General features: G+C 42.2%; 1 protein-coding gene across 1 annotated transcript in view; it reads right to left on the reverse strand.

Annotated features, from left to right (window-relative positions):
• SLC10A7 (solute carrier family 10 member 7) overlaps nt 1-24260 on the reverse strand; it is a 781895-nt gene that overhangs the window by 206858 nt on the left and 550777 nt on the right. The window contains exon 6 of the mRNA XM_085641628.1: nt 16842-16877. Coding sequence (XP_085497754.1) covers nt 16842-16877 — 36 coding nt within the window. The remainder of the gene's footprint in view (nt 1-16841; nt 16878-24260) is intronic.

The following is a 24260-nucleotide window of genomic DNA, read 5'->3' on the forward strand; positions in this document are numbered from 1 at the left end:
CCTTTCTTTCTCAGAGAATTTAAATGCTTATACAACGTAGTAATATTTTGTTTTATCTTCAGTATATGTTTGGCATTCACCTTTGAAAGCGCTATTGCGAATCCCCTGAAGTAGCAGAGATGTGGTTGATGAGACTGAACCATTCCAGTTGTCTCTCTTTCTCTCTCACACTTCTATTCCCCTTCCCACTAAGGTTAAAGGGGAGTTTGATGGATTGTCTTCAGACTCAATCGCTCAAGACCTGCAAAACCCGAGGCCTATAGTCAGAACCACTTAACGGATTCACACCAACCTAGAATTTTACACAGAAAGTGTGCTTTTGTTGGTTTATTGTAAACCCTTTTTAGTCGTTTTTGAGACACTAGCCTTTAAAAAAAATCTGCTGAGCAGGCTTTGAGGGGTTAATATTTTTTTATATCGCTGCAGTTTAAACTAGTGAGTCACGCCCTGCACATTTTGTCAATCACAGTAAAAAAAAAAAGAATTAATAAATGATATTTGAATAAGGGGCGTGTAAATGTTTTCCCTGCCATCTTGAAATTTAGTCATCACCAAATTGAGAGTTCTGAGCAACAGAAATAAAAAAATCCACAGCCATGGGGTCCCCCCTCCACAGGTAGCTCAGGGTTACACAGAGAATGGAAAACTCAAGGGCCACAATAGAGAAAAAAGCATCAAAAAACAGAAAATAGTGAGCTTACAAATGGCCATTAAAGGGTGGTGGAATAGACTGACATTTAGTAAATGACCCACGAGTTCCAGGCACAAAAAAAAACTAAAAACAAAGCCAATCATTATATTGAGTGTCTGAGGGGGTTGGACATAGGGACTGGCCAAAGTCCATGCTCTGTGCTTAACCCTCGACGCGCATAGTCAAAAGCTTTGCAAAACGGGTGTTGGGTGACAGCAGAAGGTTGGGTGCAGGGGCCTGGCTGCAGATGTTCAACCCCATCTGACCATTCTTGTTATCCCTTCATTCTTTTTCTGATGCCATGGAATCCACGCACAGGTTGGGAAAAGGAGCGCGCCAGGATGTGAAAGGACAACAAAGTTACCTTAGTCACTCTGCTCCTCCTAGTCTACAGGCCCTCTTCCACTCTCATCTCCCTTCGGTCATCGCCATTGGTCAAAACCGTTCCACTAAAAGGCGCTTTTTTTAATGCAGTTAGGATGCCGAGATGCTCACATGCGGACATACTCTGCATACAAATGCATGTGATACTGACCATGCAAGACTTTGATTTTTAACATCATTGAAAAACAGTTTTAGGGCTATCACTAGGTGACAGGGTACACAGAGGGTTGGAGTACGAGTGAGCCTAGGAGTAACAGCTTCACCATTAAGATAAATGTATCAAAATAAATGCTTAACATGTAAACACTATACATAGTATCTTATATACATAGCGTCGGGATGATGGAAATGATTAGGGATCGAATAAGCCATTTATGAAAAAGTTCGCATTTTTTTACACCAAAAGAGATGTTTAATAGGCAATTGTATTATCCTCATATTCAACAGATCACAAGACATCAATGACCAGTTTCTCACTATGAGGATTTTATTTCACTCATCAGATTGCACAAAGGAGGAAAGTGATATAATATAGGAGACAGTAAGGTGGTGCAGATCATGTATGTTATTGCTCAAGTCCTATGAAATACCGCATGCGGCTGAAAGTGTACACATCCTTATTACTTTGGAATTTTTGGTTTGTATCCTTTCCTTATCTTGACCTTTGGGTTAAGAATGCAATGGTTTGGGACTGCTGAAAAGCAACTCTGCAAAAGATCGAATTAGAAGAGGGACAACTAGTTTCAATTGAGGAAGATAACATTCTAACACATACCTTAGTCAAAATTACATCCCATTTTAAAGTATTCCCTCTTGCACTGCAGATACATGGGTACTCTTTCTGTTGTTCATGTCGTTTTGTAATAGGCCCTTTTCAGTACCATAAATAAATACAACATAAGTTACTGCATACAATCCCAACCTTGCTTTCCGAACGGCCACCATCTGAAGCCCTTTTCCTTGCAGTGTACTGCTTTACACGTGCATCTCGCCTCCACCTCACACACTAGCATTTTCTCCTGGACAGTTTTTACTTCTTTATTTTATGTCGAGTAGGTTCAACTGTCTACGGTGCAATAACGTTTAATAGGTTAAGCGTTCCACTATTACTAATATTATCATTGGCATCACCTACATTTTTATGAGATTTGTGAGTGTCACAGATAACATTATGAACAAATCAACATATGCTTAAGACACCTTAATAAGAAAATTAAGATTATGATTAGCTATTATCTTCCAGCTTTTTAATTCTCCCTTAATGAATTATGCAAATATGTATCTTTTATGGTACATTGTAATATCTCAAGAGACTGTATCTCATTGCCTGTGAGAGCATTCATATTAGTTATGATTTTACAACATATCTTTTCATTAATTTGCTGCTTTAAGAATTTGTCTTAGAATGCCATCCCCGTGGGAAGTCAGGGTCGCGGACCAGCCTTCCCCCAGGGCACCTCCCGCAAGGCCGGAAGGACAGGATGGGGAGGGGATCAGGGGAGGGGGCAGGAGTTAATGTAGGTGTATAAAGGTGTCAGGAAGGAGGGAGTCAACCTCTTTCTGAACCTGGCATCACCAGGAGGGTAGAAGTAATTTTTGTTTTTGGGAATTTGCATTTTCTGGTTTGGGGCCTAAAAGTTGCCTCCCTGGGGGTCTTTTTTGGGCTAATATTAGTTTCCCTGGTACTGCAGCGGATTGGTGAGGCCTACCTGGGGATCCGGTTCCCTTTGATGGCGTTGCCAAATAATGAGGAGATCCGGGCCACGTTGCTCGTCCTGGGCGGGGCAGGACGTGCAGCCTGTGGTCCTCGAGCAAGCGTGGGTCGGCATGGTATCCCACGCAGTCCGCATCGAGCGGAATGCAGGCGCCGGCACGGCCACAATTGAATTGGATCTCCCTTGGGAGAGTGGGCCCCTGAACCGCTCTAGGGGACCCGCCCCTGTGAGTAATGCAGAGCAGGCATTAGGCAGCCTGGGCCCCTTGGTAAAAACGTCCAGGTGGGCTGGGGCCCAAGGCTTTTCGAGCACAGCAAAGCCCACAGTCTTGATGGCGGGTGTATTGCCAGAGGACCATAGCAAAAGTGGCGGGGGAGGGGGATTCCCCCCACTTTCTTGTCCAGATGGGAGTGCATGGATTTGGAGGCGTGCACCAAAGAGCAGCGCTGCATTCTCCAGGAGACCGAGGAGTGGTGGGAAAATATGTGGAATGCCAGGGAGCGGGCGACGGGAGCCCATGGGTGGGGGAGGGGGGGGGGGGGGTCCGGACCGCCCAGCTAGCGACTATTGGGAGGAGGTGCCTACAACTGGTGGGGGGGCAGTGAGGGTGCGTGGGTCTGGGTGGCTGATAGTTGGGCCCTGGGAAAGAGACAGCCTGCACGGCAGTGAGGCCCGGTGGTGCTCAGGGAATGGGAAGGGGGGGGGAAGTGCGTGATGATGAAGAAGTGACTGCGGGAGGCTCTGGGGTAATGGATAAGTACATGGATAATAAACGCAAGGCACAGATGCATTTTGAGGATTTCGCCAGGGAAAGCATCAACCCAGATAAACCTTGTGGAAGGGCAGATCAGGAGTTATGGATGCAGTGGATGTCCCCTACACAATCTTCGGCATCCACACATACAGCTAGCCGCCTGCCAGTAACATATCGGTCCTTTCAGTCGCGTCCCGCTCATCAGGGAGTGGGAGGGTCAAACTTTGAGGCAGGAGGAGCAGATTTTACACCAAAACAGACAGGAGCCACCACAGGGTCATGTTAGAACTTTAATAAAGGATTTTGTTCCAGGCACCCTTGTAAGTTTGAGCATGCATGCACTAAATGCATGGAAGGCATCCACTCACAGTGTTTTACATTAGCCACCCCAGCAGAACAGTGGAGGGCCACCAAAGGACGGGGGCAGTCTGGGCCAAAGGACCCCTACCACAGTTAGGATTGAGGCAATGGGCCCATGGCTCTCGATTTACCCTGACAAGGAGGTAGCATTGCGGATACAGTGGGGAGGCCTTGAGGGCTTAAGGGTAGGATAACACGGTCCAAGGGGGCATAGATGGGCGGACAACTTGATATCAGCTAAATAATTGCCAAAGGTGGTAGCAGAGAAATTAAAACAGCAAGTGGAAGAAGGCAGGATTGTGGGACCATTCCTGAAGTTACCCTTGGAGAACTTGATCATCTCACCTTAGGGGTGGTGCCCAAAAGATAACCGGGGGAGTTCAGAATGATTCACCACGTATCTTGGCCAGAAGGAGGGTCAGTCAATGATTTCAATGCAGAAGAAGATTGTAGGGTGCTGTATGCCTCGGTGGATGATGCCATTCGCCTGGTCCGAGTGTGTGGACAGAGAGTGGAAATGGCGAAATAGGATGTAAAATCTGCCTTTCATTTTATGCACATACACCCACTGGAGTTTCCGCTACTAGGGATGCAATTTGAGGGAGCCATATATGTGGACAAAGTCCTGCCCATGGGCAGTGCAATTTCTTGTGCCCTTTTTGAAATGTTTAGTACATTCTTGCAGTGGGTCTTTATGAAGAGCAGTGGTCACAGGGGGTTTCTCATTACCTGGACGATTTTTTGTTCATGGGGAAGGGAGCCTCCGGGGAGTGTGCAAGGGCACTTCAGCACTTTGAGGGATTGACACACAGGCTTTTGGGGTGCTTTTGGCGCCGGAGAAAACGGCTAGGCCCAGCTGCAGACTGACTTTTCTGGGCATTGAACTGGACTTAGTACACAGGGTGGCGCGACTGCATAGTGAAAAGGTGGAGGACATGCAGGCCTTTCTGCTGTGGGTGGTGGGTGAGAGGAAGATTGCACTGAGAGACGTGCAGAAGCTCCTGGGCAGTCTGGCAGGTGCAAATTGTTACAGACACGGCAGGATCTTTCTTTTTTTTACTCTTTTGGGATGGACGTTGGTGTGTTGAGAAATGGCCGGCACACTGGTTTAGGCAGGGATGAAGCATTGCATTTATGGAGTTATTTCTACGGTTGGTCGCATTAGTCCTCTGGGGGACAGAATTGAAAAATAGGACGGTGCTTTTCCATGTGGATAACATGACAGTGGTGGAGCTGGTGAACAGGCAAAAAGCGAGGGATATGAGGGTTCTGCGGCTGTTGCAAAGGTTCATGCTGAAGTGCTTGCGGTTGAATGTTGTGTTTTGTGCCAAGCATGTACCTGGGGCCAGCAATGACATCGCGGATGCATTTTCTTGTTTGCAGTGGCAGCGATTCCGTGGACTGGGACCCTGAGCATAAGAATGCAAGATAGAACTGCAGGACAACATCTGGGCCTGGGGGGAGAAAGAGTGATAGGCCTGGTCGAAAGGTCTTTGGTGTAATCCACAAGACGAAGCTACAGACGGACGTGGTCTGAATTAGGGGAATTTATGGGTCCATCTGTAGCTGCACTGAGCATGGAGCGTCAGGACGTTGAACCAGGAGTGTTGGGTTTTGTTTTACGTTGTATTGACAAAGGTTTATCACAGACAACAGCGGGAAAGTTAGCTGTGATATCCTTTTACAGCAAGTTATATTTCGGTTTTGATCTTGCCACAAATGAGATTCTAAGCAGAATGTTGAAAGGTTGGGGACGAGAACGGGGGGGTGGGGCTACTGAGGGGGGGAGTTCTGAGGGAGGCTATCACATTTGAGCTGTTGCGCGAACTACTAGGGGTTTTGCCGGAGTGTTGTTACAACCCATTGAGGTGTTGAAATCTAGACTATGTATAATCTGAATGTTTTTTGGGGCTTTTCGGGTCTCAGAGTTGTTGGGAACGGCACGGCAGGTGGGGGTGTTCTATGGGGAGGTGATCCTGGACATGGGACGACTGGGGATCTGGCTGAGTCGCTCTAAGACGGGCCGGGGAAGATGGGTGTGGTTGACGGAGAGTGGTTGCAGTGGCGTGTGCCCGGTGCGTGAATGGCAGGACTATGTATCTAGACCGGGATGGCCTAAAGCAAGGGTCTTTTTCCATGCATCTGGAGAACAGGTAACGGGGTTTCAGCAACTAGCGCTTTTGCGCCAGGCGCTACGGAAGGTGGGCAGGGAACCAGCTAAATTTGGTACACATTCCTTTTGAATTGGCGCTTCTACAGCAGTGGCACACTTTGGGTGGTCCATGGAAAAATACGTCAGACAGGAAGATGGAGGTCCAGGTGCTGCGAGAGATATGTGTGCATGTAAGTGAACAGAACTGGTTTAGAGCAGGGGGACAGGAGGAGTTGGTGCATAGGGGAAGGGGATTATTTCTTCAAAGCAAATCTTTCTTTTATATCGTAGGATACGCGAGCGGCCTGTGAACCAAGACTGTTACCTGGATCGTGGAACTTTATTTTGTAGACTGGGCAGCCAAATACGCAGACCAGTAGATGTATGGACGCAGCCTGAGTTTGAGGAGCAGCCACTATGAAGTGTTCTGGTGGGGAGGTGGGATGTGATGGGAGCCGTGATTGGACATAAATCCAAGCATGTTGGCCAGAATTAGAGAGTGGGGTTTCTGGTGTGCATTTACACACAAACTTTCTGCTGTTGGGCTGAGCTTAACCCATTATGACACATTTAAGACATCTGGCAAGCATGCATTTTACCAACCTCCAAAGATACTGCTCCCTGTTAGAAGTCAGTTTAAGGGCTATAGGACTAGTGTTCACGTAGCAGTAAAACATCATCCCAGAGCACCTGATAAGGGTGGTCACTGGAAAGAGAAAGACATGAATCAACAACGGAGATAGGACTGGGTCCTGTCCTAGGTAAAAGAATGCGGAAGAGGGCAGCAGTGCGTCAACGAAGGGAAAGTGCTCTAGTCACTAATGACATTATCCCCTCTATGCATAAGAGATGGTTGTTGAAGATGGCCAACCATGTAAGGCAGTTAAGAATTCCAGTAAGATCAGTGCTGCAGTGGCACCATTGTCAGGTTCTCTAGAGAAATCAGCAAAGACCAATACTAGCACACAGCAAATGCCTTCAGCACAGTATACGTACTGTTACAGTAACGTGGCAATTGAGGAATATTATGTCAAACCAGGAATATAAAAACACTGTCATTTAACAGATGACTACTCTTTAAGGTATCCATCATGATTTGATCTGGGGGTTCATTAACTCTAAAAGCAGCTAAGGTACCTGAAAAATGTGCTTGTTCCACTAAACACTTTCTGATGCTTAGTGTACATACATATGTGAAAGGTTTAACTTCTTGGGAATTCCTAACTGGTCAAGACCTGTGGAGTGCAACAAGCTGTAGTCAAGGTTCATGCCTATGGAGGCAGCCTCTGTTAGGATAACCAGGTGAGCAACATGAACCTTGACTTCATGTTTACGTTGTAGAGTTATATACCGTATATTTCAGTGCCTTCATTTACAAAGCAGTAAAGTAAACAATGGTTCCCTCGGGGAAAGCTAATAGCCTACGCTTCCTAGGCAACAATCATAAAATGGTCAAATCAAAACTCCAAGTTTTGAAAAAGATCTATCATTTAATCATTATACACATATTATTATGCACATATTTGTGCAAACATTAAGCAAATATATACATTGATGGTATCTCAACCAGAATATTACATCTGTACAAAGAAGACACATAGTCGGTGCTCCAAACAAACACGCAGTGAAAGTGCAATATTACAATTGCCAACATAATGTTGACCTAAAGAACATAAGACTTTGACGGAACATGGACTCAAAATGACCATATACGTTCCCTCATTAGTAAAACATCCATTTAAAGTCAACATATATACACATCGACGTTTCGACCCCCAAATGAACACTTGTCTCGAGGTCTTCATCAGGACTATACTGGTAGAAGCCTTACAAAGCAGGTCAAGTATATAGGGTTCTTGGTATTTAAATGTACTAATATGAATCCGCTTACCGATACAGCCTTTTAGGGCTCAAAACATTCTGTTGTTTATTGTAACATTGCACACATTTGTTCACAAATTTCTACTCATCATTTTCACTGCACCATTCACTTGGAGCACCTACTGTATGTGTTCTTTTTACAGATCTACATATTCTGGTTGAGATACCATCAATGTAGATATATATGCTTAATGTTTGCGCGTATATGTGGATATTAATATATGTATAATGATTAAATGATAGGTCTTTTTCAAAACTTGAATTTTTGACGTGACCACTTTATGATTGTTGCCTAGGAAGAGTATGCTATTAGCTTCCCCCGAACGAACCACTGTTTAGCTTACTTACTCCTAGGGACATTGGGTTGACCCGTATTTTGTGTCTAATTCAAATACAAAGCAGCATAAAGCAGAAAATAAAGACATGTGCATGTACATCTCAAATAATATTTGAATACAACACATGAATAATGACTGCCCATTATAATAACGAGCTAAAACTGCAGGCTGTAAAATCACTCAAGACAAAAAAGGTAAAGGATGAGATGAGCACATCAAATGTCCGGAAGCATAAGCACTGCAAATCTCTCTGCCTTTATTAATCTGACTTGCTCAAAACCATGAGAGCACAGTCTCAAAAATGTCACTGTGTCACATCAGTGAAACATGGGCTAAATGGTACCCAACAGTCCAAAGAAACAAGAGGACACCTTTTAGCACCCATTCAATTTGTGAGAGTCTTCCGTGACACAACTGACAAGATGGTTAGTCCTCTGTGACAGCGGCTTTACTTATTTATAATGTGTCGTGCAGTATAAAGGATAGCTTCCGGGCACTTTCAGACAGTTCAGCAACAGAACAAATATTAATAACACTTATTTTCAGTAATAAATAATACATCAACATTGTCTGACAAAACCAAGATCTAGAACATAAAATAGATGACCTCAAACATGAGAAGAACAGTATGCTTAGTGAGGAATCAAAATTTGATAAACAAGGTCAGCAGATGTTTTTACCTTTATTTTTGTACCCTAAGGAATACTGTTTTACAAAATGGGAGATTATTTCTGAAGCCTGTTCCAGTCAAGACTCACATTTCTTTGAAATATATTTAACAGTTCCATATGTTTGCATGTACAAAAAGACGGTGTAAACAAAGAGCGAGATTGAATGCAATGATTAGAACCGATGTTGAATGCCACACGTGTGTCTCTGAATGGAATTGAAAGAAAAAAAAAACAATCATACTGAAAATTGTTTGAAAGGGACGGACGAAATAAAAACACAGACACCATTTGAAAATATGCTAGAGTGCATGGTCCATTTAATTTCCTTAGAATGGAGGAATCATTAATTTCAGAAAGCTGTTGCTTCAAAGGCAGCACCTCAACCATATTGTTAATATAGAAAACAAACACTGCAAATGTTTTAACAATAATTAATGACTGAAAATTGCCTATCAAAATGCGTCGCTTCCAGTGTATACTAGGAAGAAAAGCACTGCAGAGGTCACTGTTCAGCTGCACACGTCAACCAGTGCAGGCAATGTGGAGAACAGGTACACCACCATGTTTGGAGTGTACACGTTGCAATAATGTATTGAAAGGACCAATAATCTTTCATCAATGTAGAGGTAAAAAGAGAAGGCAGAGACCTTGCAATGTGCGATACTAGTATTGCAATAGCTACTATAAAACCTCTGCGTGGTAAGACTTACAAAGGGCAAACATTGAGAAAAATAAAGGTTTGTGTAAATTAACACTAACCAACAATTTGTACTCGAGTCCCCAAATCCAGTTTGGCACACAATTTGCAAAGAAATAACATACACCAGCGCAACCATCATTCTAAATATGTTAACAGATTAAAAAATCATGCTGGGGAGGCAATATGATAAAGATGTTCTTATGTTGAGAAAGCGGGTGGATCGACTTTTTGGACACGGTGAGTCCCACTGGGATTTTTCAGTTTGTTGTAAGATTACTAAATGAAAGAAGACAGACAACATCAGTTGTGTAGGGCTTGAAAAGACAACTAAACACCAGCGGGCAGGAAGAAGAAATATTGTTTGTTGGTACGTAACCAGAAGACAGAACGCTTAGGATAGCTGCTGGCATCGAATGGTGGTGGAGACTCAACAACTTTAAAACCCTTGGTGATACTGGCTGCATTAATATCAGAAATACTTGAAAGGTATGGTCCTAACAGAAACACGTTCATGACACTGTTAACTATGTCTAGTAATCACTAATGTTAGGAAGACATAGTTCAGCCTGATAATTGTTTGGCTTTATTATGTGATAAAGGCACATCCTGCTGAGAAAGGGGTTAAAAACTATACCAAAACGTGTGTAAGGAATGTGGAAAACTTAAGGGGCAATGATTTCAAGTCAATCTTCAATCTAAAATATGCAATGGTAAATGATTAAGTTAACAGATGATAAAATCATTTTGGAAGCTGAACTGTATTCCACAAGTGTATGCACTCTGTACCTTGGCAGAGCAGCGCATTAGTCCACTAAACGCTGCTAGGGCATTTGGAAACTTCTGCATGGCACCCCGAAAGAAATGAATCAGGAAATGAAGAGGGAAGTATTACATTATATAGCCACTCACAGGAATCCTAGGCAAAAGCATTCTTCTAAAATGCAGCAACTTGAATATCTGGCTGGGCTGCCAGGGTCTGCTATGCAAGCTCACATTTAAGAGCATTGCTTTGATTGGCAATTTCAAACTATCAGTCTGGGTCATGGATGTGTCAGTGATCTTTCAACGTTTTTCTTCAAAAAGAAAAATACGGAACATTAAGAAATATTCTCTACTGCGTCTTCTCGACCTTGTTCTAGATTTGCTAGTAACGGCACACTTCCATTTTCAGAGTTTGGGGATGATCATTTTCTTCTTCAATTATTCTGTATTTTTCAGATGTTGCTATCATTACATAAAGATATCAAAACCTGTCTCTTTGCTAGGTGTGTAACTGTTGTGTGATGGCTGCATGGTCCCTCCATCCTTAGTGCTAAGAATCATTTTGATGTGTTACAGCCCTTTAAATGGTTGTCTTCTGGACATTTTAAACACACACAGCCAGATTTTACAGTCTTCCAGTTGTTGCTTGATATCCTAACTGGATTTACATTAGGGAGAAAGGCTACTCATGCTAATCATGCTAATCAAAGCTCGCTCAATTACAGTATTTAATGCATGTTTAGGAGTCATCTAGGCCATGCGCCACATGATCATTTCCTCTGATAAAGGTCAGAATTCACGTCATTTGATTTTCTGTGGTGTTACTGTCAGCAAAATAATACTGCAATGCCATTTCTGGTGATGGCATTAGTATGCTAATTAGTCGTTTTGACACCTGAAACTCGTTCCTATGTTTGGGGAGTGGGGGGAGGGGATCACAGAATGTTGGCAAACATACAAATAAGGCAAACCGTATTATGTCCACAGAGTCATACTGGGAAGACAGCACAAAACAGAAATAATAAACTAATACAGGTGAATGCCTTAATAAGGCATGAGAACCTTGAATCAAAGTTACATGGATGACTAGCAGTTGACTTGGCTATTGCACGGCTCAGGAGTTTGGGCTTAAGAGACTACAACTATATATAAACGCAAAAGTGATTATGTAGCGAAAAACACAAATACAGCACGAGGCTCAAACAAAAAAGAAATCAGAGACCCAGGTTGAAATGAAAACGAAATCAGGAGCTGCTGCAGGTTAGTGTACTGTTGCTGTTGCACAAGTGTAAACGTTCACCTTACTTATGGCGACACTTACACCTCTACGCTTGAATTATATAGGTCATACTTGGGGAAAAATAACGATTTTTAAAAACTACTAATGAAGGCCCGTGTCACCTAACACTAGGGCTGTCAAAGTTAATGAACTTCTACAGTTGAAATGTAAGGCAACTTGAAATATGTCACAAATATCATATTTTGTAACTTCCTTCAGGTAGAAAACGTCATTCCACGTGACGGCTACATTGCTCTAATTTCTTAACTCTAGTGCGTAAGGTTATATATATATATATATATCTACTGGCGGTCGCCAGTAGATAGTTATAGTTAGGACCATGTTTCCATAGGAAATCTGAAAATTCTATTTTGAATAACTTTGGCGCCGGTTGACGAATCTTCGCGAAATTTTCAAAACTAATGGGGCGCTCCGCTCCTACACTGAAAGTCTCGGGGGGATTCGTCAAGCGGGGGCCGAGAAAAAAGGGGGTCCCAAAACGCGTTTTCCCCATGCATTTTCCCATAGGACCTTTAGTCGAAGGTACAGCCCGAACGGCTGAACAGAAGTACTTGAAATTTGGCAGAGCGGTAGTCCTCAGGTCAGGGATGTGCCTTTTGCATATATGGAGTCAATCTGTTGAGTAGTTCCTGAGAAAATTGCAGTTAAAAGCACATACATATATATAGCCGCGCACCGTGCACGCACCGTGCGAGCACCCTGACGTGTGCGAGCGCAATTCTGATTGGTGGTTATATGTTAGTCAACGTTCAAATCGGTCGAAATCAGGAAGTGACGGCCGCCATTTTGTTTGTTTTCAGTGCGAGAGTGAAAAAGGAAGGTGGCGAACGTGAAAAGGGGGCAGGGTAGAGAGTTCCTGACCCCCTAGCCTTTGTCAGGGGGTCCTGTAGGACCCCGAAGGCAGAAACATTTTTTAATTTTTTTTTTTTTTTTTAAATCGCGGGGGTGCGCGCACCGTGAAAAACCCCCAAAAAACCAATAATAATACATACATAACTTAGCATTTAAAAAACCGTACAAATTCACTGAAAAAACCATGGGTTTCACACACGTTATAGTTAGGAATTAGCATTTAAAAAACCTTGCAAATTCACTTAAAAACCCATAGGTTTCACACATGTTTTAGTTAGGTGGATATTTCACTCGTAAAAAAACAATGAAATTCCCCTGTTATAGTTAGTTCAGATAACTATAACTCGCACGACCGCCACTATCACAAGGATGATGTCATCAGTGATGTCATGAGTGATGCCACTGACCACGTCATGAGTGATGTAATACGTGACGTCATGAGCAGGATTGCGGGCGCACGAGTTATAGTTATCTGAACTAACTATAAAGGGGGAATTTCATTGGTTTTTTACGAGTGAAATATCCACCTAACTATAACATGTGTGAAACCTATGGTTTTTTAAGTGAATATATATATATATATATATATATATATATATATATATATACATACATATACACATACACACACACTCACGCAAACTACCAACTAGGACCCTTCTGATTTTTGGTAACATACAGGACATGTCTTGTGTATGACAATATACATTGTATTCTTTTGAAATAATCGCATAATTGTTCATTCTTATATTTCTAGTTTCCAACAATAGAAATAGCAGGGACACTTCAGCACTTTGTGACAACTCCTATATTCTTGTTACAGTATGGTGGCTGCTGAATTCCATATATGGCTCAGGACGTGAAACTTTGGCTTGTTCTAGTACAGACTTCATAAATGCTTTTCATGACTATTACAATGAATACAGCAGACATGTTCTTATGCAATCAACCTACAATACAGATCAACATTTTCAAGACAGAACACACAGAATATGCAGGCCGACATCGGACACGCGATGACATCTGCCTCTCTACGGAGCAGATCTTTGTATTCGTACAACACATCACATTATCACAAAGATACTGAGCAATTTGATAGGGGACCGATAAGGCTATCTACTAAAGGCAATACAGAATCACATCTTGAATTCACAAATCTCAAGGTAAATAGCATTACTCCGAGCATCTTTTTTAATACCTGCAGGCAAAAAAATATTTTTGACAGAATCATCTAGGCGAATTTGTCTAATTCCAAATGACGAAATAATGTATTTTTCCATGTACTCCAACTTTAACCAGGTATCACTATTGACATTGAATTACCCATGTATTATGGGCATATGCTGAATCTGTGATAGATGGAGGGCTTTTAAAAGGTTCTCAAACACACCAGCTAATAATCACTTGGAAACCTAGAAGACAATTGTTTAACCGAGAATGTCCACTCTACAAAGTGTTTTTGTTTGACTGAAAATGTTTGGCATGAGCATTTTTCAGATGAATGCAATAGGAATCACTTTCATGATACATGCTACTTGTATGCGAAACTCACGATGTCTAAGAATGTTTCATTTAAGCAGTCCAATTGTGCAATATAAACATCAACAACTGTAAAAACAAAATACACAAACCATTTGTTCTAGTCAATGATAGCCTAAACTTAATGACTTAGCTTTCCTGTTGAATCAAATCAATCAAAAACGTATTGTATTCATCTAATGTCATAGCAATATAAAACAAATTTTTAGACTATTAAATAAAACCATAGTTAAGGATTTTACACCTAATTAGGCAACACCAATCAGGTAAACGAAGGCTCCCCCACCATTGTTACTCAGATAAAGAACAATGTACCCATCTCTTAAACACCATGCTTGCACAAATATAATGCTAGTGCATTACAGCTATTTATATCCTATGATCTATAACAAAGAGTAAAAACATCAACACTTAAGTATTTTATATTTTCTAAAAAGGAGGAGTGACCACTTCTTACAAGGTCCTATATTCTTAGCCCAAAACAGCAGATAGTGCATAAATCCACCCCAGCTTCAATCACATTGAGTGTTGTTACAGAGATAAATATCCTATGTTGCTCTATATGCATTAATCAGAAGAACACTAATTGTAATTTGAAGTAGCTCGAGCACGTGCCTTGGTGTAAATTCAGCCTAAATATTTTGCTGCCCTCTTTTATTCCTTATTTGTTAAATAGCTGGTTAACACTGGGCTATTTAGGGCTGATTTACTAATATTTTTAATTTTCAATGCCCAGTAATTCTCTTTAATCATTAATATTGTATTGGGCCTAAGGAGCACTGGATTAAACCATGGATCTAACCAAGCTATCAAGTATATCTCTAATATGTATAACCCAAACATATTGGGATCCACCATTAAATGTGATCACTTCCCCAACTGACTTTATAGAAACAAAAGTGTGACAGTCCCTGTTTTAGCCACTGTAATGCCGGGCCAACACTATACTATCAGAACTAGGGTTTATCCTAAGTTCCAAAAACATGGTTGCCAATGGTGTTCCTGGTCATAACCATAACAATGATCTTAGAAAGTTATTTTAGACTACCTGGATCTTTTTTTGTGTTGGCGCAAACCCAAAGGTCTGCTCCATGAATTCAGACCACTACCACTTTATGTTTATAAACAGTTTGAATCATAGATGCTAACAGACTACCTAGTGTATGTTTACAACATAGGGCTGTATTGGCAGTGTGACAATGTGATAACCTGGATAACATTTTTCTTTAAACATCTTCATTGTATTGTATTGTAATTGCATTTATATAGCGCTTACTACCCCTGACGAGGCATTGAAGCGCTTTTTCGCAGCGTAGCAGGTAACTCCGGAACCCATAAAGGATTAGTGTTGAGTTAGTATAGTGAAATATGAAAGTAATTTGAGTGGTGGATAGGTTAGTCAGTTATTTGGATTCAGAAGGATAGTGGAGGGATAGAAGAGGGAAAAAGGTTTGCATTTATATAGCGCTTTTTACCCCTGATGGGGTGTTAAAGCGCTTTTTTTCAGTGAGTAGCACGCTACTCCGGAACCCATAAAGGATTCATAGTGTGAGAGATCACCCTTGTTAGTATAACATACATTGTACAGCGACACAAGGTCAAAATGAAAGAGTTGATACCCAGTGCCAAAATAAACTCTTCATCATAATCAACACAACTGCAGGGGTAGAACCTAGCGCCCTTCTTGCAGTCCATGGTCTTTATCTGTTACTCACCCTGATAACTGATTTCCCATAACTCTCAGGCACACTTGAGGCAAAATGTGTAATTTTGCTAATGTATGCTTGTGTCACCTAAAGCTACAACTGTAGATGTTCACATTCTGGAAATTTCACAGTGAACAGGCAAGGCAAATGTTTGAGAGTACAAACAAAACCACAACTCTGTCAGTGTCCATGCATGTGCAAGCACCATTCCCCGGACGTCACAGCTCGTAGAAGTCTGCAGATCTGGAATTTGAGAATTGGGGTCACCACTGTAACAAAAGAAACTACACTAAACATAAACTTACATTTGACTTACTCTCTTAAAAGGTTTTCTTAATCTGACCCAAACGTGGGTAGTATTAGAGTATGGATGGGTAGGCTGGGTGGCGGTTGTGGGTGGTGTGTGTTGAGTGAAGAGATCACTTAGGGAAGGTAGGCAAAGCCAGTTCAAAGTAGCAAAGCACACGTAATGTAACGAAAGGTCTATACCAACGAAGAAGAAAATCCTAAATCAGTTTTGACTATTGTCAGGAGGATAGGAGCACATTTTGTGCTTCTGATTTCTGTATAAAGTCCTCCGATCTCATCATGAAATGTCATTAATCATACGTGAGCAAATGTTGGGCACCAATTGTTGGTTACTTTAGACTTTTCTTCCCTAAATAAGGAATACTATTCCTGTATAAAAAACCACTTACGAACAGGCAAAACAATGACTTTGGAACTGTCACACTGCAAAGTGACATTTTTGAATGGAAAACAGAGTTCTTCCAATCTAGAAAAAGTAATGAAAGAATCAGCATCGACTTCCTTGGCCATATCAAAGTTCCTGGCTCAGGAGTGTCTGGTTACAAGTGAGTATAAGGATGAAATAAGAGTACGCTGTATTAACCTATCTAAACCCTTGAGAACAGACAAAACGGCCTTTTTTTTTACCACCTATTCGACCCCTCTGTGAAGGGAGCCCACGCTGTTCAAATATTGACTAGGAAGTGATGACATTACTGACAATCAATACTTTGAAAAAAATACTCACAAACAGGAGGAGAAGCAGTGGAGTTACGACGATTCCCTGAAAAAAACAAATATGTAAAGGTTAGCCTCTGCTTTGCTGGCAGCATACTTCCCCATCTTGTTGATGTCCATCACAGAAAAGTTGTTTCAACATTTCGGAATGAGCCCAATACTTGATGCGCTTTCTCAACTTCAAATCGCAGCAATTCCTATCCACAAGTAGTACAAAAGACAACCAAAAATATGCATCCACATTATTTCCACAACTATCATTTTTTTTTTCAAAATATGTAAAATTATATTAAAAACAAAAAAATCTCATTTCTTCGGGAGTTTTAACATGACCTTGTCAAAGACGTATGTGCTTAAAGTACATGAAAAGCAGGCAAGAAGAGCTTTCAAAACGTGAGGCACTCCTTGGGTGAAATGAGCGCAAACGCAAAGGAAAGAGATCAGCCCCGGAAGTAAAGGGGAAAGACTTCCAGGGCACAGCCACACAGGAATGGTAGCATGGCACACAGAGCCACAACAGACAAAGGCAGAAGACTGCCGCCATTTTTTTTTTTTAAAGAGGAGTAAGTCCTGCTAGGAGGACACGAAGCCCAGCAGAAGCACCACAGGCAAAAGGAGACTAGAGGAGGACAAGAAGTGCCAGGATGGAGGTAAAGCCATGAGGAAGGGTGAAGAGGTGGAGGCAGTGCTGGAATTAGAAGAAAAAAATACCTTTGAACCTCTAAATTGGGGCTCAAAGTGTGGCAGGGAAAAGAGGATGGAGTGACAAGGGGCAAAGCTTGAAAAGCAGACTCTGACAGTCGACCTGTACCTTTATTTTTCTTAAAATCGGTCACAAAGAAATTGGCAACAAGGACATATGCAACAGTAAATCTGTTCTAGATTACTTTAATTGGCCAGAAAGTATGTTACAGTTTTAGTGCAGCTGCTGCAAAGATTATAGTGCGCCCAGCAATTTTGAAGGGATTATAATAGTGGTAAAATAAATCTAGTGGTTAACACAGTTCTGGGAGAGTTCGGTGTTTTGTCCACTCACACTTTTGACTCAAAGCACCATAGAGGGTTAATGTGCATGTACGCCGTGTGGCATGCAGAGCAGGGATTTATATTTTATTTAACGAGATAAGTGGACTACTGCTTTTAACACTGAGACAATTTTGCTAATTCCAGTTTATTAAATTGCCAGCGTTCTAACATAGCACAGTGATCTGTTAGTGGCATGAAGTAATGGCATGCAAACTAACTCTTCGGTTTAGATCCTTATTGCGTTTTTTTCTCAATCTGTTGTTATTCTTAGATTGCAAACAAGGATTCCTTAAGAAAGTAATAAAGTCTTGTTAGTACAGACAACCACAATCACTACGTTATGTTATATATATATTCTGACTTTGTGTTTCTCCGGACCATTCATTCACAGCATATAATGTCTAATAGAATGGATGGTATGCGATTCCTTCACCTTACAACCCTTATTCTCTTATGTAACAATTCCTGCACATTGATTTACAAGCGTGCATGATTTATTCTTCCTATGTGTGTGATATATATGCTCCAACAGCCTACACTGGGATGAGTAACAGTGTAAAACAAGCATTGGCATAGCCAATAGGTCTCGCCTTTGGGACCTTATAAGTGTTTAGCCGTGCACAGTTGCATAACTAAATACTTATAAGGTCCCAAAAGCGAGACCTATTGGCTATGCAAAGCGGCCGTGAAAGTGATCGCAATCGCGATCAAACATCAAAGCGGCTGTGCGGCCGCGAAAGTGAAAGTAATCGCGGTAAAGCGGGCGCGCGCGCCCGTGCACATGCACTGTGGCTCTAGGCTGGCCTGGTAGCACTTTTTGGAGCCCTCTCAATAAGTCTCGTCAGACCAGCGCATGCGCTGGGTCAGGCGAGACCTAAAAAACGGTAGTTATCATTTAAACCACTATTTGCAGAATGACTAATACAGAGAGATCAATTCTGCATTCTTACACTGCTGGCATATCTCTTACACAGGAAGTAGAACAGCTTTAAAAACCTGCCTCCAATATTTTCACCTAAGCACTTGAGAAGGGGTAACAAGCTGTGCTTTTGTTCCCTTCCACTGCATTTGGATCTAGGTGTAAGGCTCCAGAGAGCTCCCAGCCAGAATGATGGTAAACAAAAGGAGGGCTGATGGTCCTTTAAATCAAGCCTTTGTTTTGGGCCTAGCAGGTACCTAAAATAAGAGCACCTCCTTGCCACTGCATGTTGCTGCCCCTAACGGAATGCACACAAAGTGTGGACCCAATGCCGAAACGTGACACCAAGAAAATGGAGTATATTTCTCCGGGTAGGTCCAACGGAATCACTCTACTTTCCAGCACTGTGTGGGAGGCAGGAAGCATGCTTCCCACATAGTCAAATAATGAATTATTTGACGAAAATAAGGCTAAGAGAAAATATTGTAATTAATATGCTTCGAATTTGAAATACTCTAAGTGATGCATTGGCATAAATGAGGCAGATTCCACCCGGTAAGTACTTAACACTAACAGTAAGTACTTTTCAAACCCCAACTGGCTCCCTCTGACCTGCCTTCATTAGGCAAATGGCACGTGCGCTTCGGGCGTAGACTGAGGGAGTACACTTTTGTCCATAACTGAGTCTATGCCCTTCCGAACACGAGGTCGATGTGCTATTTTCGCATCATCCAAGCTGCAGGAAAGTGTTAAGCTTTCAGATTGCCGCCGGAATGGTGCCAAAATCGCGAGGACACCCACTTTCAAGCCATCCATTTACACCTCTGATGTGAAAGACTGACTGAATATATTTCAATGATTTTGATGGCGATAAAAGAAACCGCACAGAACCCCAGCCTGGCTGAAACAAGGATTCGAAGAGAAAAAAATCACGCCGTCGACCTGGAAACGGACTTCAGAGCACTCAACGTGTTAGCCGCACTGTATCACCCACACGTCACTCTCTCATCTTTTACACCGGGCTCAAATGTCAACAATCCCCTTCCCTTTATCTTCTCTTAAAGAAATAACAACAGAATACTTTCGACTGCCTGGCAGCTCGACGTGCTGCTCTAACCCACCCCGGTCCGCCCCGTGGCCTTCAAATGTATTGTAAACTGAGTCCATCCGTACATTAGATTGACATGTCCAGTGGTCAACTACAGCACCAAAGCGCCATAATGTGATTCTCGTCCCTCCACCCCCGTTGGCAGTAAAACACAATTCTAAATTAAATAAATAATAGTTTGACATGATCTCAGAGGAAGAAAACTCAAACTGTGGCACAGAAGCTGCTGGACTCTTCTGAGAGCTCGAATTTGAGGCCTTATAACATTAACCCGCGCTGCCCCTGATCGCCTCTGCATCTCCCCCATTTAAAGGTGCGAATCCCTCAAACTTTAAAAGGCAGAGCATATGGCCGCAGGACTGTCACTCAGGAACACCGTGGTGGAAATGGCAAGCACTAGCAAGACCCTAGGTACAAATTGCCTTGATAAAGGATGCTTACTTTAAGTGCTCGGGCATAAGCGATACATGGACGTAAATGGAAAAATGTTATATTAACTCAGAACAAGACAGTCGCTTTGTAGGAGCTGCTACCACACCCCGTGCTCTTTAATCCCATTCATGTTCATGAATGTCAAGAGAAGGTGGCCCGCCATCACATAAACCGCCATCATTATCAAATTAATTCTAACATGCTGGATTTCACAAGGACGTTGCTTAATCAGGGAACTCAATCACATCTCTGTAATGAGTTATATTCCTCTCACACAAGTTCTTATCTCTTTGCAGTAACATTTTATGGTGCTTTTGTAACTGTTAAGTGTACCTTCCAACTTGTACATCATCACCAAGGTTTACCCTGAAGAGGGCCTGGGGTGAAAATGTTCCATTGCGGCTGAAACAAAATATATTTTCGTGTGTATCCAGATAGACTGGTTTGACACTCTCACGGCTGTACTGATATGTTTTATTTCAACCAAGTTCAGCACTTTGATCTCCTGAGCATGAATTACTCTATCCCATGCTCAGAAATTACAGTTTACGATCATTACTGAATCACATTCTACTCCTAATGAACAAAGCATAAACACACGCCCCTATACATAAAGCTTTGTACATCTAAATGTGTATGCTTTTAATTATTTAGGTATTTTTAAAGGGGTAAACGTGGTCTAACCCCAAGATATAACAGTGTGGTACAAGCAACTTTGAATACACAGCAAAACAAAATTAACAAACTTAAGAAGTACGTAAACTTGGAATAATATATTTAGTTAATGGACAGGTTCTTCCAAAACACATCCCTTATTCCCCGAATAGCTGGGTCTCCAGGGCTTTCCTGAACACATGGAGCTAAGAGGGGGTAGTCCAAAGGAGGTGATATGCTACAGATACTGTGTTGCTAATGCTACTCTGGTAACTACTAATGCTAATGTTTTTAATGCCAGACTCACTGTTCTTATGCAGTTTAATGTCTATATGTGAAATAGGTAACCACAATATTCTTTGTTTTTCGAAATTCTGCAACCTATTAAAATGATTACCTCGCCCTTACAATTTTCTTATATTTACTGTAGTGTATATTAACTGGATCACATGTTAGGTTCCCCATTTTTGCCAGTGGCTGTTAAGGGGTTACCCTATACTCACTAACAATACAAACACATGCACAAGTCGAAAACAAGACAACAGAGAGGTATATGTGACAGAGATCGAGGTGTGGGGCGCAAGAATCATCTCAGGGGAGCTGAAAAATCAATGTATAGCAGGGTGTGTATGTTGTACATAAATACCTGCAAAGAGGTTAAGACCATGAAGCTAGCTGATGGACAAAAGCAATGGCCCTAGGTGAATCCAGCATGAATGATTCAATGTGGTATCACACCTGCTTACAATTCAGTGCTTTCCCTCATCAGCCTTTGTAACAATGAGCAGATTAGACATCTAGTTTAATTAAATAGACCTTATATAGGATGTGCTCCTGTTATGTTACATATTCTGTACAATTTTTGCAGTTTCAGTGTATTTTTACAATAATCTGGAATACATCTGATTAAATTTGATTTAAAGAAACACCGCTGAATGCAATTGCGGTACTGGCAGAAAACCTTTTACAAATCATTTAAAATACCTTTAAGGATCGTTATGGTGTTGAGGAAGAGGAGAGGGCTTCGCTATTCCATACTGCCGTGAGGAGGTGGGTAATGTTCAGGAGATTTACAATGGAAGCCGCTAAGGTGAAGGGGACCACAGGAGATATACTGTGGGAAAGTGTGAGCAGAGAAATGCAGGGAACTCATCTGTTCCCAAAGCAACAAAGGACTTACAACTCTGCATGTAAGGTCCACTGGAACCTAAACATTCCTCATGCAGAAGACAACAGCCTGACAGTAGTGCACAAAATGGCAATATGGTAACAAGACTTTCAACTGAATACCAAAGGAAGGAGTGCATCATAGAATCAACCTCAAACTGTAAAAGTCACACGACAGCAACCTGTATAGGTCATCAACTGGTTATGAGTAGGTGCCATCACCACCATTCTTTCCTTCAATCTGTAAGGTCCCTGCATGCTTTCCTTTCAGACTGAGATTGAGGGTCTCCAAACCAGGTTAACGGGCAAAGTGCAAATCTAGTACAACTTGAGGGCTCCCATGGTGTATCTTACGACCTTAAACTAGTCTCTTCACCCTGTACTCTTTAAGGTACCCACCATCCCCTTTATCAAAGTAACTTTCTCGTTGAATCAAGTGTAGTTTTGAGGAGCAGCAGCTGTTCCCTTTGATAATGTCTAGTGGTCTCCTGTGTAAATGAAACCCAGTGGCCCCAGGAAAAGGGTGACCTTTTGGGGTTTCATTTTGTTTAATTAAAGTTAATGCACACAATGTATTGATTGCCTTTGCAATAATGACTGCTAACACTGGAAGGAGTGCAGATGAAAAGTTGGACACCTGTTGGTAGGAGCACTCCTAGATGATTGAGGACAACTTTAGTACATATTTTTATTATAAGTTGCAGGGTGTCTTGGTCACAAAGAAACAACAGTGATGAACCATCGACCCACTTCCTCCTTTTTGACGTTTGTCCAGAGTGGAAGGCAACATTTAGTTATGATGTTTATAAAGCACTCAAATTCCTACACGCCATCTCAGAGTGCTGTCAGGGAGAAAGAGGAAGCGAAAAAGGCTCATCATTTCATAGGTGACGCTATTAATCAGTTGTGAATACAATACAGAGTTTTTCGCCAGAACTGACCGCTTGAAAGCGCACCACTATTGCCCAAGCTGAGATCAACAGATCTGCTCCTATCTGGAGCATCAAACTGTAAGATTGTACTTGAACTGATTGGCAGTGGGCTGCTGCCCAAACACCAAGAACAGTGAATGTGAGCTGGAGCACCCGTCAAACAAATGAAAGACCTCCATCGGCATTGACCTGCTTGGATCCTGTTACGATGATTCCTTAAAGTGGAGCTGCATGCTGCCCAGTTCCTAGAGGACAGAACCAAGACTGAAGCCCTTCTGATGCACTGCTGTTGTTGACCTCACCTACACGAAAAACCCCAACCAGTCCCCAAAAAGTCCAGAGATGCAGACCCAGAATGCCAAGATGCCCTCTTAACTCCAAACATGAAACTGCACGATAGGGATGTTAAGATCAACCTACAAGTACAGATGAGCTGAGTGGTTACTGTCCAATAAGTGCACTCCCTCTCAGAATTGATGTTATGTTTGCTTGCACAGTTTTGTGGGGACCCCCCACTCGCCTCTTGAATGGTACCCACTTTCCACCATGCCAGTGCCTGCTCCAGCTGCTGCCTTGTGAGTCTAAAAGCTGAACCAACCGGTATACTGAGTCCTGTCTACAAGCTTCTGTCTGTGTAGGGTGGTAGGGCTCCCCTGGGCTCAAGACGTAGAGAACTGCAGCCTGCAACTCTCTGACTTCTGAGCACATGCAAAGCTAACTGCTGTGCCAATCCTTGCCATTTGGATAGGCAGGGGATAATGACACCCTCTACCCAGCACCAGACTGGACCACAGAGTGCTGCAGAAGACGGTGGGGGTCGCTTCAAGGACACTATCTGGCACTATTAGATATAGGTGGGGAATCAACATCTTGGAGAAGATCAGGTGCATTCGACTTAGCTATCTGGGACAAGTTGGGCATTAACATGGGCATTAGGTGAGCATTCCCTGGTATAAGGAGGGTAATCCCTGACATCTTGTGACCAACTGTTGCATAGAGTAGGTATAACTGGCATATAGTATATTTAATGAAAAACTGTATTTGGCAGGGCAAAATATCTGTATTTTCGGAAATGTGATACCAGCACATTTTGCCCCAAATTATACAAAGATTTATCGGGCAGTGAATCTACCAAACTAAGCCTTGGAGGATCAGGCTTGTCTGCCACACTGTGAAAGTACTGTAGTATTT

Source organism: Triturus cristatus, chromosome 2_2, assembly GCF_964204655.1.
Source record: "Triturus cristatus chromosome 2_2, aTriCri1.1, whole genome shotgun sequence".
Taxonomy (NCBI): Eukaryota; Metazoa; Chordata; class Amphibia; order Caudata; family Salamandridae; genus Triturus; species Triturus cristatus.